The 17,009-nt window shown below is 40.9% G+C and overlaps 1 protein-coding gene across 1 annotated transcript in view; it reads right to left on the reverse strand.

Moving 5' to 3' along the window:
* Window positions 1–17,009, reverse strand: part of poln (polymerase (DNA directed) nu) — a gene marked incomplete at both ends in the record, with an annotated part of 45,502 nt that overhangs the window by 11,073 nt on the left and 17,420 nt on the right. The window contains 4 exons of the mRNA XM_084549092.1: window positions 1,594–1,676; window positions 3,774–3,885; window positions 10,657–10,734; window positions 13,556–13,613. Of these exons, the coding sequence (XP_084405218.1) occupies window positions 1,594–1,676; window positions 3,774–3,885; window positions 10,657–10,734; window positions 13,556–13,613 (331 nt within the window). The remainder of the gene's footprint in view (window positions 1–1,593; window positions 1,677–3,773; window positions 3,886–10,656; window positions 10,735–13,555; window positions 13,614–17,009) is intronic.

Raw genomic sequence — 17,009 nt, forward strand, 5'->3', positions numbered from 1 at the left:
TATCACTGATTGGCTCTTCTCACCTTCCATCACTCCCTCGTTCGTTTACCTGATTGAGTTCACCTGATCACTCCTTATTTAAGGCCTGCACTCCCTCTCACTCCTCCTTTCCTCACCTTTGCATGGGGCGGCAGTGCTGTGCTGGTAAGAGCTGTGTTAATTTACTCTTTAGTTTGTTTCCTGTCCATGTTTCATTTTGAACCTTATTTCTTTAATATGGACATTTAAACTTCATTCCATTCATGATATAACATTCTGAGTTTTAACCTTAATTTTGCTTTCTTTCAGATTCACTCACCCATGTGTGTTTGTTCTCCTTGGTCTCATTAAGTAACGTGTTGAATTCATTATTGAAACCCCTTTTTTTTTTTTTGGACAAATAAACGTTTTGAGCATTATAACCCTTTGAACCTCGGCTCTGCATTCTGACCGATGCTCATGATGATGGTGAACACCAAATTTTGAACCTCCTATCGAACACCCATGGAAAAAAACTGGAACTCTACATAAATGTTTAAATTGGTTACAGCCAATAAAACCTGATGAAGGATGCACAGTGCTCATAAAACCTCCCTCCATCACACAGGTGAAAGCACAAATGCACGCGTAAACATGTCGTATGCTGTAACAGGCACATGAACATATGTTCATCTACACACACAAAAACGCTCACCTACACCATCACACCAGCGATCTCCCAAGAGGCTGATTTCTGCCACTCTGGTGGTGTGTGTCCATATGTGAGTGTGTGTGAACCACAAATAGGTCACAAACCGCACAGACATTTTTTTTTCTTTTTTTTTCATTTTTATGGGCCACATGGGTGTATTACACATTCATCTTCCTCTCACCCCTCTTCTCTCTATTTTTTATCTTCTTCTTCTGCCCCTCCACCCCAATCCCCTCCTCCCCCTGTGGGATCAGGAATGTGATCCACAACTTAAAAGAAACACAGGAGGACAGCGACTGTACGTTGCAGTGGAAATCCCTGGGCGTTTTTTTGTGGGAAAATAACCTAAATCCTGGGAAAGAAAAACTCTTTTGTGACACTGTGATCTGTTCTTCCCCCTGTTTTTCCTTGCCTTCAATGCAGTGTTTTCTCACTGAATTATCTGTGGTCCTAATCCATGTACCCTCTTTACACAATGAACCACTTGTAGTTCTGAATCAACAGATGTCTTGTTGTCTTGAATATTGGCTCACATTTGAAACTGGTAAATACGAATCCAAAACCAAAACAAAGGCTGTTGTTGAGTTTACTTGAAGACATTTCATTCAAGTAGATTCTTCAGTTTTTATTTTCAACATCTGGGGGTGTTTCTTGAAACTCTCAAAACTAGGGTCAGTAGGGTCAATAACCAGATACTCATCTGCATTTAGAGGAACTGCAGGTGCACTGCCAGTGTTCATCAAATAAAAACCATACCTCCTCACCAGTCATTTAGGATTAAAGAAGCCACTTGTGGTGACATCTTTAAGAAAACTTAACTCCCATTGCTTGTTGTTTTTGGATATGACCTGGCTGACTAAGAATCTTAATAGACATGGTCATCTAGTTGTCCTTTCTATTAAAACATATCATTATGTACCCACCTGCTCCATACACAACAGAGTACACAATGCGTTTGGCATGTTCCCTGTCCTCAGAGGTCACCTCTGCCTCACTCATCCCCTTCCTGAGTGACAGAAAATGAGAAAGACTCATTATAGAGATAGACAGTAAATTAACCACCTTTAAAGCCAAGCACAGTGATGTTGAAGTGAAAAGTCTGAATCTGTTTAAAATGATGAGTTACCCCCTCTCTTAAGAGGAACTGATGGAACAATTCAATAATGCAAGAAAAGTATGCATTTGCAGACAGTTGTATCTGCCAAAATTACTACTAACGACCCCACGCTAACAGCAATGTGAGATGCAGAGGTTAAAGCTGAAATAAAGAGAGACTGAAAGATTACAGAAACGACGCAGAAAGCGAGAGCGAAAGAAGCCAAGACAGACAGACAGTTATGTAACATGACTTGTAGACAGTCATAGTACTGGGATCAGACAGGGTGGGACGATTCGGCATTTCTGGAGGGACTGATGTGGAGCTGCCACTGCTGATCAGTGTTGAAGGAGAGTCACACACACACATTCACACACACATTCACACAAAAGTCACAAAAGTGTCTGGTGAGTGTCATCACTCCAGTGTTACATGGTGTCACATGTCTTTCAAAATGTGACACACAGATTGAGTTAGAGACATATATGTGCAGACATTAGGTCACTGCCTCTAGAGGATTCTCAATAAAAGTTTTATTTATGATTGTGTTCATTTGTTCGACCGCTGTTGAGCCCCTTGAAAATAGGGGGCTGCGTATAACATTCCCTCCAATTCAGACATGAATACCCTCAAATTAACGCTGATAGTCTGCACTATGAGCCCATGTTCATTATAAACTCACTGGCCAGTTAATGAAGTACACTAGTGAAAACAAAGGCATCCGAATACAACGGTCCTGCACTAAATCTTATATTCATGAAGTTTATAATATGCAGCATTTGTTTAAAATAACTGAGAGAACTGTTGTTTAAACTGTGTTTTCATTGTGGAGGCTGTGGTTTGGAAAAATATTTTAGTCAGTTGGCTACGCTGAATAACAGAAACACTTAAGTGTTTAATTCAAAACAGTTTTGAAAACTACATCCGAAAAAATACGAAAATTAGCATACTGTTGAGTTACCACCTTATTTAGACTGTTTCAACATAAACTGTAAAATATTACAATGCATTTGTTTTCACTAGTGTATCTAATGAACTGGCAAGTGCATGTATAACTATAACGTCACTATGTAAAGATCTAAAATAACCCACTGTGTTAAACGATGGTTAACCCACGAGCTTCACAGCTCAACACTTTCCTCAGCTAACCATACTGGATTTCATTGCCCCCTGCTGGATAGGTATTCATCAAGAGGAGACAAAAACCGGAGGATTACATCTCGGTATGTTACTTTTCTTGCACATTTTATTTCTGTCTTGAGCTGCTCTTAACTTGGGTTTAATTTATCGTTAAACAATATAATGACAAACGACATGGTGAGTGAGAATAAAACCATGTGAAAATGAAGGTGGAGGGATAATTGGCAAGTAGAATACTGTAGAAGAGAGAGCAAAGGCGAGGCTAAGGCAGAGTAATCCCAGCAGAGCTGCAGTGATACCAGCTAATTTGTTTAAAGGTGAAAGAGAAATAATGAAAGAGACACACTGTAAATCCTCAGAAGGGTTTTTAATATGGTAATCTGTTTAACCGGCTGCCCTCTGCCACACACCTGACTGAGATGGATGACAGCAGAACAGGTATGACGCACGCCGTACACGCGGCATCAAAAACGACACAGACATGTGTGTAAACACCGACAAGCACTGGCAGCAAGAGAGAAGGAGAAAAACGTCCGCACAAAAATACTTTAAAAGAGCAACAATGTAGTCACCAGGGCAACCAGCCCAAGGGTGTCCTGCTCATGGAAAAGAGGCAGGACGAGGCAGTTGGCATGGTAGTCATGGCAACAGGATTATTAGCGTTTGAAGTGAAGGAGTCGGCAGTCTGGAGAGAGAGAGGGAGAGGGAGAGAGAGGGAGAGGGAGAGAGAGAGAGAGAGAGAGAGAGAAACCCTGTGGAGCATCAACACTCACCTTGGCAAGGAGATCAGGGGAGAACCAGTGTGAATGCGTACGAGTGAGGGTGTATGAGGATGTGTATAAGTGTGTACGAGTGAGGGAGGCTCACCACCGAGAGGCCAGCATGGTGAAGACGTCCGCCTGTGGGTTGGTAAAGATGTGGAGCAGCTCAGGGTCAGAGGAAAGGTGAGCCAACAGACGCAGCTCCACCTGGCAGAAGTCTGACAAATACAAACACACACTGACATTACCTCACATTAACTTATTATTCCCCTCTAAGGTCAACCCTTAACTGTACATCCATAGCTAAAATAAAGGCAAGAGGATCCAAGATGCTTCTTGACTTCTTGACTGCAAATGACTGATCAGGGGTTTAGGTTTTTTAAGAACATCTGTGGATGGTGCCCAAATGAAATTGAGACGACTAAGGTCTGTTGACAACCAGATACTCACTTGTAATTGGGGGAATTAGTTTTGATCCTGTTAAATTTTCCTCCAGTGAGTGGTACTCTAATGAACCATTAATGGCCAGACTATCCAGACTCAGGGTGAATATATTATGACCTGGATGACCGAAAATCTTTACAGACCTAGCCTCTCTTTCCCTTTGTACATAACATTCATTTAAAAAAAACTTGAGCTCAACTTTGATACAGAGCGTGTTTAAACAAGGCTTTAATATTTAATATATTATATTCAGGACGATGTAAAATAGTCAAAGATAACAGTGAAATAGAGTAGAAATAAAACTACTCATACGTGTTTACGTTTATTCTGATGTATTTTTAGATTAACACTATATTTAATGTGAGACATTCTGTTCGTGGAAGGCGTCATTTGTACTGAAGTGCAACACTTAGTCCGCACTCGATGTTCCCCAACCTGCCATCCTCACTTCATTAAGTGACTCAGAGTAGCTTTAAATAACCCACAGAGAGTCGCTGTGATGGTTGTATTTTGCTATGCTGAAAGTGAGGAGTGGAGCAACTAATAGCAACAGTGAGGTCAAGAGAACAAGAAAGCGCCTGCCTGGAGAGAAATCAGTGTCTTCATGTTTCTCGCTGCTGTTGGTGGAAGAGATAAGTGGTAAGTCTGGAAAGAAATTGTCGCGTTGTCGCCAAAGAACAGCGCTATGTCCAGTATTGATGTTTCAGATAGCTGGAGAAATTGTGCCATCAAACTTGATTGTACCTACGTTTAAAGGAAAATGTGACAATTTTGCCCATAGACATGGGTGTAGCAGCTACTCTCCTGTCCATTTGTTTCGTGTTTGTAAGCGTCTCCATGCACATCAGCTACATCATCGTTCCCTTTGTACTGACGTTATTATCCCGCTCAGTATCAAATATCTCCATCATCATCACAGACATTACGTCCCAACTGACTGTTGTACGTGTTGTTGTTCCGGCACTGAAATCACTGTCACACACAACTGCGTGTAAATCAGGACACTTCATCCACAGATATATTCTCTAGCCATGGGAACTGGATTCAGGCAATTTCTCTAACTAAAGTCGCAGTAAAGAATAGAAAATAAAAATTTCACACCAAGCCAGAATTAGTTTAGTAATCTGAGAGGGTAGGGTACAGAAAGGACAAATCATTTTCTAATTTACAGACAATGCTCCACAGTATATCTGTCCCAGCTCTACGCCACCTTACTTCTTTATCTTTGCCATTCGTTCAGCCTCGGTGTGATTCTGCGTCACTGGTCCAAAATATCTTTTGGTTTGGTAAACTCACGGCTAAACTGAAGTCAAATGGGTTTTAAAATGTCAGAGGTATCAAAGATCTAAAGTAGAAGCTGACCCTGTTTTTCTTTAACTTGATATTGTAGTGACGCATGCCGCAATTACACTATTGTGTGTTGTCCGTCCAACTCTCTATAATTCATCTCGCGACGAGGTCTTCTCTGAATACATCAGTGTAATTTGGCAAAATGTTTGTCTTTTTTTTCTCCATCTGATGGTGTAATTGCGATGATTTGGATCTAATCTGCTGCGCAGTGAGCCATATAAAGCTGGGTTATTAAGGAAGCGACACGTTACTAGGAATTACATAAATGCTGTTATTAAATCTCGATCACTGACAAAACATGTTAGTTCCGTAATAAGAAAGCTTCACCAAAATGATGACGGCACACATCAGCTCTTAACACTGCCCTTACATATACACTACCAATGGCCTGAAGTAAACATTGATGGTTATGTTGATGTATCACAACCATCAATGCATAGTTAGAAGCTGCATGTAAATAACTCACGTTTTACACTGGGAGACATATGTGATTAATACGTACATTTGCAGTTATATTTGTGGATGAGTGGGCCAGGTCATAAAAGTTAACAACTGATTAATAGCAGCTGGGTTGTGGATTGCTGTAGTCGAGATCAGTAATGAGGAATATGTTTACATTCTCTAAAATGCAAATTTTGATCAGGAACAAATTACCATATGCTGAAAAGTTTTAATGAGAGAAAGATCAGTCTTATTACTGTGGAAAGAACTATTGCCATTAAAACAAAACACCTTCAATAAATCTTGACTACCAGCCTACTTCAGAGTAATGATACCATATCTTAATGCTTTTATACATCCCACTGAGAAATAATGGTAATGTGGGAAAGGGCAAGCTTCTTTCAATCAGACATTATGTGGGTGCAGATGGCTTGAAAGCCAATCTGATGTGTCACAAAGTTGCAGATTTAATATATTCAAAGGCTGTGACACACCAAGCTGATGGTCAGCTGTTGGTCAAGGTTGAGTTGTCTGTGAGCCTAGCTTTTGCGGTGTGTCCTGCATAGTTGCCACCAGTTAGAAACAGAAGAAATGGAAGTTTGGTTAAGTTCAAAGAGCTAGCTTTCTAACCTCCCAGCTAACTGCAGTTCTTCTGGTTCCCCTTTTGAATAACAAATACAGACTACTGCCACCTGCTGGTATGAGGAGACATTTCCTTTAAGGCGCAGCGGCAGAACGTACGTCGGCCATTAGCTGTAGTCTTTGTGTTGTGTTCAAGTGACATGTTTTGGTCCAGACACAGGTGACATGAGGTGATGACACAGTCGGCCTTTATTGCCCGATCTTCTTAGATGTCAGTTAGATGTGTCTGGGCATTAATACGATGTAAAATGGGACCTTGTTTTTTCACGTTAATATAATCAATCCTCATTTCCTAGCCACAATGGAAACATGTTTGGTTAAAGGCAGGTTTAGCACGTCCTGGTTAAAGATAAGGAGGGAACGGGTTATCGCAGGACAGGAACATTGTCAGGACAATAAAGCTGAGCAACTGACATAAAACACCTCAAAGCACCTGCAACTGAACTGCTTGACAAAGTTGCTCATGGCCTTAAAATACGCAGAGGGGCTTTAAATGATACAGAGTGACAGACAGAAAAACATTCAAATGAGGAAGACTGAAACTCACCTGTCACACAGCATCATACACATGCATCTACAGATGCACACAGACATTGTAAACAAAAATGTAGACACAAAGAGCAGACATGGACACTGCTCTCTGTGACAGGGGGCAGTTAGGGCAACATGCCCTTCACTGAGAAGCCTACAGCTCTCTTGTCAGTTTGGCAAATCTGAATTGAAACATCTCTTAAGAAGTAGTCACAAACACACACAAGCAGACAAGGACGCACATTTAAACACGGACTGACAAGGCTACTGCAATACGTTCCATTACTGCCATGCCACCCAGACACATCTTTTTCACTGCTCGGCTGCTTCAAAATCGAATTAAACTCCACCAAATGTGGGGAAATGACTCAAAGTGGATGGAGGAAAGTTGAGAGATTTTCACTTAGGAGGAAGCAACCAGCTGTAATAGGTTTCAGCTTATGTGGAAAGAGGAAGAATGATGGTGAATGGGTGGATGGGATTGCGTGGGTGGCGAGTTCAAGCACTGAAGCATTGAAAATAATTATTGTTTTCATTATAGAGGTAAATCTGATAATTAACTGTGATACAGAGTAAGTAAGCCTATTTAACTTACCTATTTTCCATGTAACCCCGGTCACTTATAGACTGCAAAGGAAAATCTTAAAGGGGCTGTAAGAGCAGGGAGGCGGATGGAGGTGAAAGAGGGAGAAAAAGAGACAACCGGTTTTGGTTGTGCTGAGATGAGCAAGGGAGTTTCTAAAGATATCACCCTATTAATGTTTTATGAGCTTGATCACACTTCCTCCAAGCATGGCTGGCAGGCTCAGAAACATATTGCTGACCAGGAGCCGTGTGTACGTGCGAGAGAGAGAGAGGGACAATATTATATCAAAATATGCATGTACGATATAAAACAGAGAGAAATAATGGACACTACACGTGTGAATCCAATTTCTTGAATGAGTATACGTGTGTACTGTGTGTGCCCTCCAAAGCCTGAAACAGCCTGTGATGAAAACAGCACCATCAGGAATCTTTGTACTGATCCATACAGAAATAACTCTAACCCACGGGAAGCTATAGGCTGATCATTTAAACTGGACGCGCCATTTATGTCTTTAAACTGAAAATATACAACTGCAATGTTAACATTTGGGTGACAAGTTATGTACACATTGAATTATTATTTGATTAATTAATTAGCTTAATCTAAAATTAAACCACTGCTTCGCTGTAGTGGTAATAAATGACTTTATAAATATACCTTAGTTACTTTTTAAAACTATGTTAATATTACAGAGTAGTAAATTATACACTGAATTTAATGTTGCTTTAAATTTTCAAGACAGCATCACTGTACTGTATAGAGGTGTATACTACTTCACTCTGCAGATATTAAAACAATACATAAGTAGTTCCTTGTACACTATACCAAGATACTGAGGACTCTTAGACATGCCTCATATCGTTTAAATGCCGCCACCCACAGCAGCCTGAACATCCCTTGATAATACCTTGCAGTGCACTGCAGCAAGAAGTATGGTTATGCATACAAGCTCCAGTGCTCAGTGACAATATGCACAATATGAAATGTCCCTTGTGGGTTGCGGTTGGTGCAGAGAGGCTTCCAGGAAGAATGAATCGACCAACATACAGGCCAAGGTAAATGTATGGATATAGGCTGAGCTGGATTGTGAAAGTTACTTAAGTCTTCCGGGGGAAGTGTAACCTACATGTATCCTGTAGTTTATATCTAAAGCCCCGGAGGGCTAGGTAAAGGTGTACGTCCAAAATCACAAATTAATTCTGGATTCATCCCCAAAAACTAAAGTTAATTTCAATCTTCTCTTTAACAAACATTGGAAAATATGAAAATATGCAGAGATAATGTTTCAGTCAAATTTGTTGGAAATTATGAATGATCAAACCTGACCTCTACCTTGTTTTTCATTTCTATTTCAATTTCTCTTGACAAAACAGGATTTATTTATTTATTTTTAAAGGGTCAGATTGGGTTCACCCGATGCTCTAAGATCTCTATTATCTTGGTGAATTTCGTGTTATTATTTTCTATAAAAAAAGTTATTTAAAATAATTTTCTGCTTCTAAATTATATTTAGGAACCAATGGTCTTCTTCACGTAGGTTGCTCAAAAATACTACTCAAAAAGAGTACTCAAAAAGAGTACTATGGACCTTTAAAAGTGAAAAATAAATTAATAAATAAAACACTAAAAAGACTTGAATAAAGGGATTGTTGAGGGGAATCAGACTTTGTTCTCATTTTGGCTAGTCTCTCCTTTTCCTCTCTCTGCAGCTCCCACACATCAGCAGACATCGTCCAACAGAAAATAACTGAGTTGACAATTACAAAAACCAACTCAGACTCACACAAGGTACAGGGAGGATCTACAAAACGTAGTGTAAAGAACATGAAGGTAAAACAGATTTGATAGCGCTGTGGGATCAATAAATAAACACACTAAAGACAAAATCAAATCCATGCACACACTTCAAATATACACAATACTTTCACAGGCAGGAAAGTAACATTGGGACACATAATGCCATTTGACAGGTCTTTTAGTTGAACTTTTTCTAGGGACAGCGGAAAGCAATAGCAGTTGAAACAGGCACACACAATAGTTGTTCCAGTTTTGGAAGGACATCAGAGGACATACTAAGTGTTCGTGGATGTGTTTGTGTAGGCATGTGTGGGACAGCTGGTTGTGAGCGTGTTAGTGACTCCCTGCTTATAGTGTGTCTCTTTTATCCTGCTGCTGTCCTCCTGCTAACCCTGGTTTATCTGTCTGGTTATGTAAGTGTGCGACACTCTGTCAGAGCCGGCAGACACCCTCCGTTCCCCACAAAGCTCTCCCAGACTGACAGTGTCCCAGCTCTGCTCTGTTTGCCTGCACAGCATAAACCAGCATTACAGCCTGAAGTGACCGTTGGATGCTGTCTAAGGTCATGTCAATGTAACAGGGCTTTTCTTTTAAAGTTAACAGTTAGTGACTAGAACGGAAGAATGTGGCCAACACAAAACACTGCATCTACAATATTTCTAAAAATACAAAAAGATCTAAAGTGGAGAAATCAAAGAGACTTTTTTAATTGGTCGTGTTCATCTGAGATGTTTAAATCTAATCTGGACTGCTTGCGGAACAGATGTTCACACTTCTACCACAAACGTGACCCATAAAAGCTCCCTTAGATTTAGTTAGTGCCTGGGTAAATTCAGTGACATGCCTGAGTAGTTAACTGCAGCTGAATGAAGAATTTAATAAATTTTAGAACATGTGCAGTGTTTCAAGTAACTGCACAACCACTATAAGTACAACAGACAGCTCTTTGTTTCCAAATAATTTCTTGATATTTTTAAAAAATAAAGGTCCACTAATTTGGGATAGTAGGTGATGCTCTAAAACAAATAATAGACCTTATAAATTAATGTTAACGCCTACTGAGTTAAATACAGCTAATGCCTTTAAATTGCAATTTTGCAGTACCTACCATACTACTTTATATGAAACGAGGTGACAAGAAAGAGAAAGAATTAAATAACATAAAAACATATTTCGACATTACATATTGTCTGACCTGCGGCGAGAAAAGTCCAGCCCTCCTGAGGAATGAACATGGCCCGAGGATGAACAGTTACCACCTCCTCCTCCTTTCCTGCAAGGACCAAACACAGACCCCTGAGGAACACCTCAGCACGGCATCACTCACTCTAAAGAAAAGGCAACCTTAAATACAATAGCCTGTAGTAACCTGGTTGGATAAATGGTTAAATTCACATTTGTTTATCTGGTAAAAAAAAACTGAAGCATGTTCTTCACAAATAAAAGCCCAGGTATTCATAATTTGAATGAGTTTCCTCAACATAATGAAGCGATAACACATATATTACATCACTTATCACTGATTTAACCAAAGTTAAATAAAAATGTTGGAAAAATTCATTATATTGAGATAATTTATTCTCTAGGATCAAATGACAGTTATGCATTCCTAAAATCAAAATGTAATACATTCAGTAAATATCAAACAGGGTCTCACTTGTGAAAATACACCGTAAACCACACAGATGCTTAGATTATTGCAGATATCCTTCAAAGTGTATCAAGCTCTATCACCTCTGAATCACCTGAAAGTTATGGGCCATGGTAAATAGGATTTAAATTAAACGGGCCGTCCATAAATCAGTGTAGCATCCCAGTGTGTAACATATGGATGCCTTGCACAGCTCATTTAGACCTTAATTTATTGACCACATTGATTTAGTTTGGGTGCTTGACATCAACCCAGAGAAAACACAGACAGCAAGCTCCTAGGGATTCAGAGGTAGAATAGCAATACAGTTCAAACTTGCATCTGACTAAATAAAAAGCTGAGGTATGAAGCTGCCAGATCCCCTGTAGATGGAAATCAAAATTCAATCAGGATGTATCACTGCACTCTATACTGAGGTGTTGGACTGAAGTGCTGACCTTAGTAGAGGAGAAATGATTGGGTCCTTAACAACCATCACATTGTGTGAACCATCACATCCCACATCAGCATGATAGAAATGCCACTATAGCAGCACACACACAAACACATAGATGCTGACAGTGAAAACGAGGCCTCGTTTCCACTCACGTTCACAAGCAAACCAGGACACTGCAATCAGTTGTGATTACTGTGTCCACCACTCACCTCAAAACACAAAGTGATAACTGATAGGGGGACGACAGAGGAAGAGGAGAAAGGATACTGATGTAAAGAAAGCAGGCATGATACGAGGGGCGTAGCAGGGGCCGGAGAGTATTTGATGACAAGGAGCTCTGGGAATCTGAGTGAGGAGCAGAGGTGCTGATGTTAGCACCCATGAATAACTCAGAGAACAGGGAGAGAGAGAAAGAAAAACAGGACGGAAATAGAGCTGTAGAGCTGAGTGCAGCACCACTGGCTGTGACTGACAGCAGAGTCAATGTGGCCTGGTCATGCCAACAGACGGATGGACTTGTTTTGATGTTTTATTCATCGACAAATGGAGAAATTTAGTTTTCGTTCGGCGTCGGGGACACACTGTCAGCCAGTTCATCTGGTAAACCTGGAGCGGTCAAGTATTAACCTAAGGCTCTCCTGGAAAAACCACAGAAAATCAGCCTTACTTAGGAGCTGTGAGGACCAGATACAGCCACAAACCATCAAATGTTGTGTAGATGGGTGGCAGATATAAGTACATTCAGGGATTTAATATATCTTGGCTCAAATGGATTAATTTGGCTCTGTTATACATGCCTCCTGTCTGTCCAAGTTAGCTTCTAAATTTATGAGATACTCTGCACAAATATTGAAACAAGCATTGAGAAATTATTTGGACATCAGTTTTATATTACTAAAATTGCTCTTATATGAAATGAAAAGCACTCGGGAGAGTTGGGAAAACTTAAAATTCAACCCAATGCTGGACAGTTGAAAAGCATCAAGAAACAAAATGCTTGCTTCCTCTTTTACAACACAACAGTATAGCCTTTTTAGCTGAGCAAAATAAATAACAGCAGTTGGTCAGCTGTCGATGATGCTTCTCTGAGATCTGAAAGATAGGACCGGGACATCTCTTAACAGAACACAGTGTGTAGTCAAGGCAGAGAGAAGCCATTGTAGCCAGATTCAAGAATCAAAGTGAAGAGTCACAGTTGTTGCAGTATCAGGCAGTGTGACTTATTTTTATAAAATGATGACTGTGCTACAACAGCAAGATGGCGTAATTAAAACTTTTTCCAAAGGAGGCGTGAGCAGAGGACTCAGAGGAAGGGAACAGACTGAATGGTACAAAAATAATCATCTGAACTTGCCAAATTGATGCTTGAGGAAAATACATATGCTCTACCCAAGCTGCCTTAAGGAAAAAAGAATTCACAAGAACGTAAACAGGGATGCCACTTGCAGAGCCATTAATCACAGCTGGTCAGTTTATCAACTATGAACTGGATGCACTTTATACATGTGTGTCCCAAGTTGGCACAAAATGATCTGGATCTTTTTCTGTCTTCATCCAAGCAAACAAAACACATTATCGGTAATTTATTTCCAGTAAAACCCCAACTTTTACCATTGTATGTCTTTCAAAATTAATGTCAGAGCTGTATCCAGAACATTTCAGTCTAAAAAAATTTCATTATGTCAATAAAACTGTGCCGTTTTAATTATTGCCATGCTAAAATCAAAGGGACGCTGCAAAAGCAAGGGTCATGCACTAAACTTCAAGAGGCCACAGCAGGGGAAACACACAAACATGGAGGAGACACCTTTGACTCTTTCTAGTGATCAGCCCTTTGCTCCTACACTTTTATCTTCCTCATAAACCCCATTTACTGGCTCCCTGCTCATAAGTTTTTGTATGCCCCCTCCACACACACCTCAACATTTATCACTGTCTCATTCTCTAAAATATGTGGGAGGATTGTTACCTGGTGTGTGTGTGTGTTAATAAGTGTGTCCACCCTACCTTGGATGTGCTGCTTCTTGGTGATTTGAAGTGGCTGCCTTGGAAGGGCCTGGAAGTTCTAGTTAGGGAGAACATACAGTTAGTCAAATGGAGTTACCGCCAGCTCTGTAGCAGTGTCTCATTACTCCATAGAAGTGGGTCTTCCCCCTTTCAGCAGAGTGCTGTACAGATAAATTATGCCCTACAGTGGAAACCTAAATAAAGCAATCATGCTCTACATATGGAGGAAAGGTCAGCTGTACCTGCAGACACTCCCAGCGTGCTCCTTCAAAGCTTTGATGAAGGGGTTGTAACAGACCGTTGGGAGGTCTTTATCAGTACTGCATTTCAAATGGTACTAGCACTGCGTGTTTTAAATGTGTACCTCAGCCATCATCTTTTCATAAAGTTTGAGGAATTGCAATATGCAGACTAAAAGAAATGTAAGCAGCAGAAGCTACTATTTCAAGGGTTTCGGTCGAATATATGGATTGAGCTCTGATAGCACTGGACTGTACGTTTCCCACAATGCAAACTGATAGCATCTTAAACATGCTATTTATGTTGACATTTTTGAACTTCAGACATACTTTTTCATAGCCGAGAACCTTAGTGAAAAAGGTCTATTGTCTCCAAGTCCAGGTCTCAATTTTCTAAGGGGCTTGACACAACAAACCCATGAGATATTAGCCATTGTTGCCATTTTGAGAGTCTGTGGCCCTGGTTTTGAAAGTGTCTCCTGCCACTGGTCTGACCCATGCTGCTGGCTTTTCAGCTGATTCAGCGCGTTGAACTGGCAGCAGAACAAGTCGGTCAGAGGGATTTCTCTGAGTGGCTGTTTCAAGTGCATCTTTTTGGTCCAGACAGAGGCAACGTTAGTCAACGTCAGAGTTTGTTGCCGGTAGTTCTTTGACTTCATTTTGATTTGACTGTAAACTCAATGGAGCACCCAGTTGCTTTCTGTAGGTACCTATTTAGAGGATAAACATTCAGGTCAGGACTCTGTTTCCCATGACACCCTATATAACAATTGTAAAGCATCTTCTTGACGTAAACAGTGTACTGTAGCTCTTGTTGCTCAGTTAGTGTTGTTTTTTGGCTCAAACCTGCAGAGAAAAACAACAAACCCACAACCAAGTATTTGTTAAAGGAACAGTATGTAAGATTGTGGCCAAAACTGGCCAAAACTGGTACTGCAATCACTTTCAAAATACTGTAGAACGGTGTATCCCCTCCAACCTCCCCCCTGACTCGAGGTTGCCAGGTTACCGAGGTAACGTTAGGCTACTCAATACGTCTCAATTACGTTTCACATTGCCATAATCGACGTGCTAATGTTGTTTTCCTCGGCGTTTCAGCATAATGACAGAGAAACGGGCTCATAATGCATTGCTAATGTTAGCAATGACGACTCGCCGTTTTTATTTCCCAAACAATTCCTTACCTTTTCAATTCGATGACCCACCTCCTCTGTATGCGCTAACGTAACGTTACTTTGCACGAACATGCATAACTTTGTTCGACTGTCGTGAATATTTTAAATGTCCATTTACATTACAAATAAGTTAGCCAGGAGAAAATTAGCAACGTTGGCGTCTGTCTTCAAATTCTTCTCCGTTTTCAGCCGTCTCCATCTTTCAAAGGCATCTCCTATACAAATCCTTGTTTTATTTCGGACTTTGTCACGACGTAGTTCGGATTCATAACGAGGTCTTTTAGGTTTCATAACGTTATACATGTTTTATCCGACACGTTCGTAGCTGCAGCTGTGGTAACTAGAGCAGAGCTGGCAACCCGGAAGACGAAACTCTGCTGACTTTGTGATTAGTTGATAGGTGGAGGGTGGAGCCTCAGGCCAAAACACAACATGACAACATCAACATCAGTTGAGGGCTGCAACTTTCACTTTTAAATGACAATATCCTGGCCGGACCACTGTTGTCAGTGATATAAGTATTTGAAATGAACATGATTTCTTCATGTCTAGTGACATATCAGGGCCATTTTATGATTAATTGAAATACATTTCTTACATACTGTTCCTTTAATGAACAAACAAATAAATGTGTGAATTTTGGTTGTAAAACAGGTAGAAGGTTGGAAAGGGTTAGTGAGCTGTCAGGCAATTAATTCATTGTCCTTGTCTGTCTTTGTCTTTACTTGCACTTCTTGAAATCCCCTGTCCCCTGTTCTTTAAATTCTATAAGTATTAGTCCTTTGTAAAGCATTTATTTGCCACTGTCTGTTTTGACTGGCTAGGAAATATATGTATATATTTTTTTTAAAAAAAGCCATCCTGAGACTCCAGCCAGCGCTACAGATCTTTATAGTTTTCCGACACACATCTTAAAATAGAAACAGCCCGATGCCTCCCCGGCTCTTATCCCACCCTGCATCGACCCACTGAGTAATCTAAGACCTTGCTGATATAGACGCACACAAAGTTACACGTATGCAGTTTTTTTTGCCTGGAAGAGGAAAAAAAAAAAAAAGGGAAAGTGATAAGGCTCACCACACACACGCACGCACGCACACACAACACACACACTCGCACAGAGTTTGATGGAGAGAAGAAAAACGCCGGTTCAGAGTCAGCAGTTCCATTTTAATCCCTGTTAATCCCACGGTATCCACCCTTTCAAGCAGCACAGTGTGTGGGGATGCAAAAGAAGGACGTCAGGATGTTAAAGGTTGTTGATCAAGGACATCCAGGACACATTAAAGTGTGTACACAGAAACACAAACGGGTGAGTTAAGCTAGAGATGGAGGAAGGGGGAAGGAAAAGGGTATACATGAATAAAAGGAAAACTGTGTTTCCCGTTAAGGTTAGAAGCCCAACATGCATGGTTTGACCGTATAGTGAGGGAGTTGCACGGTTGTGTGTGATCCGGAGGGGAAAACAGCTCTCCACTGCTTCTACCACTAATAAATTATTTATTAGAGAAGAAGAGAGAGAGGTAGGGTAAAAAGACAGGACTGCAGTGGCAGGGTGTGGACAGTGGAAAGAATACATCAGGGATCCGCCACCACCGCTATACCACACACACACACACACAATGAGTTCTTCTGCAACTTTACACGAGATACGCAAGTGTGTATTTGGGGGAGAGTGAACGGGAGAAGGGGCGAGTAATTAGAAATGTGTGCGTCCGCCGTGTGGGTGCGCTGCCCTGCGATGTGACAGGTGATTCGGCGTGTCAGGCGGGAACGCTCAGCTTCCCCCTTCATGCAGTGTTACGCGGTGACGGCAGCATAAATCAAGACAAACACACACACACACACACATCACGTACAGGATGCAGAGCAGGGAAAATCGCCTGACAGACCGTCAAAATGCGAGCTACTCATTTTTCCAGCTACACTCGCATCATTATCTTCAGTTTACACACACAGTCCCCACGCGCACAAACATGCTCACACCACGCTCCGTACACAAACAAAGTCACAGATTTGACAGGTTGATGCAAATGCATG

Source organism: Chelon labrosus (assembly GCF_963514085.1).
Source record: "Chelon labrosus genome assembly, chromosome: 1".
NCBI classification, from domain to species: Eukaryota; Metazoa; Chordata; class Actinopteri; order Mugiliformes; family Mugilidae; genus Chelon; species Chelon labrosus.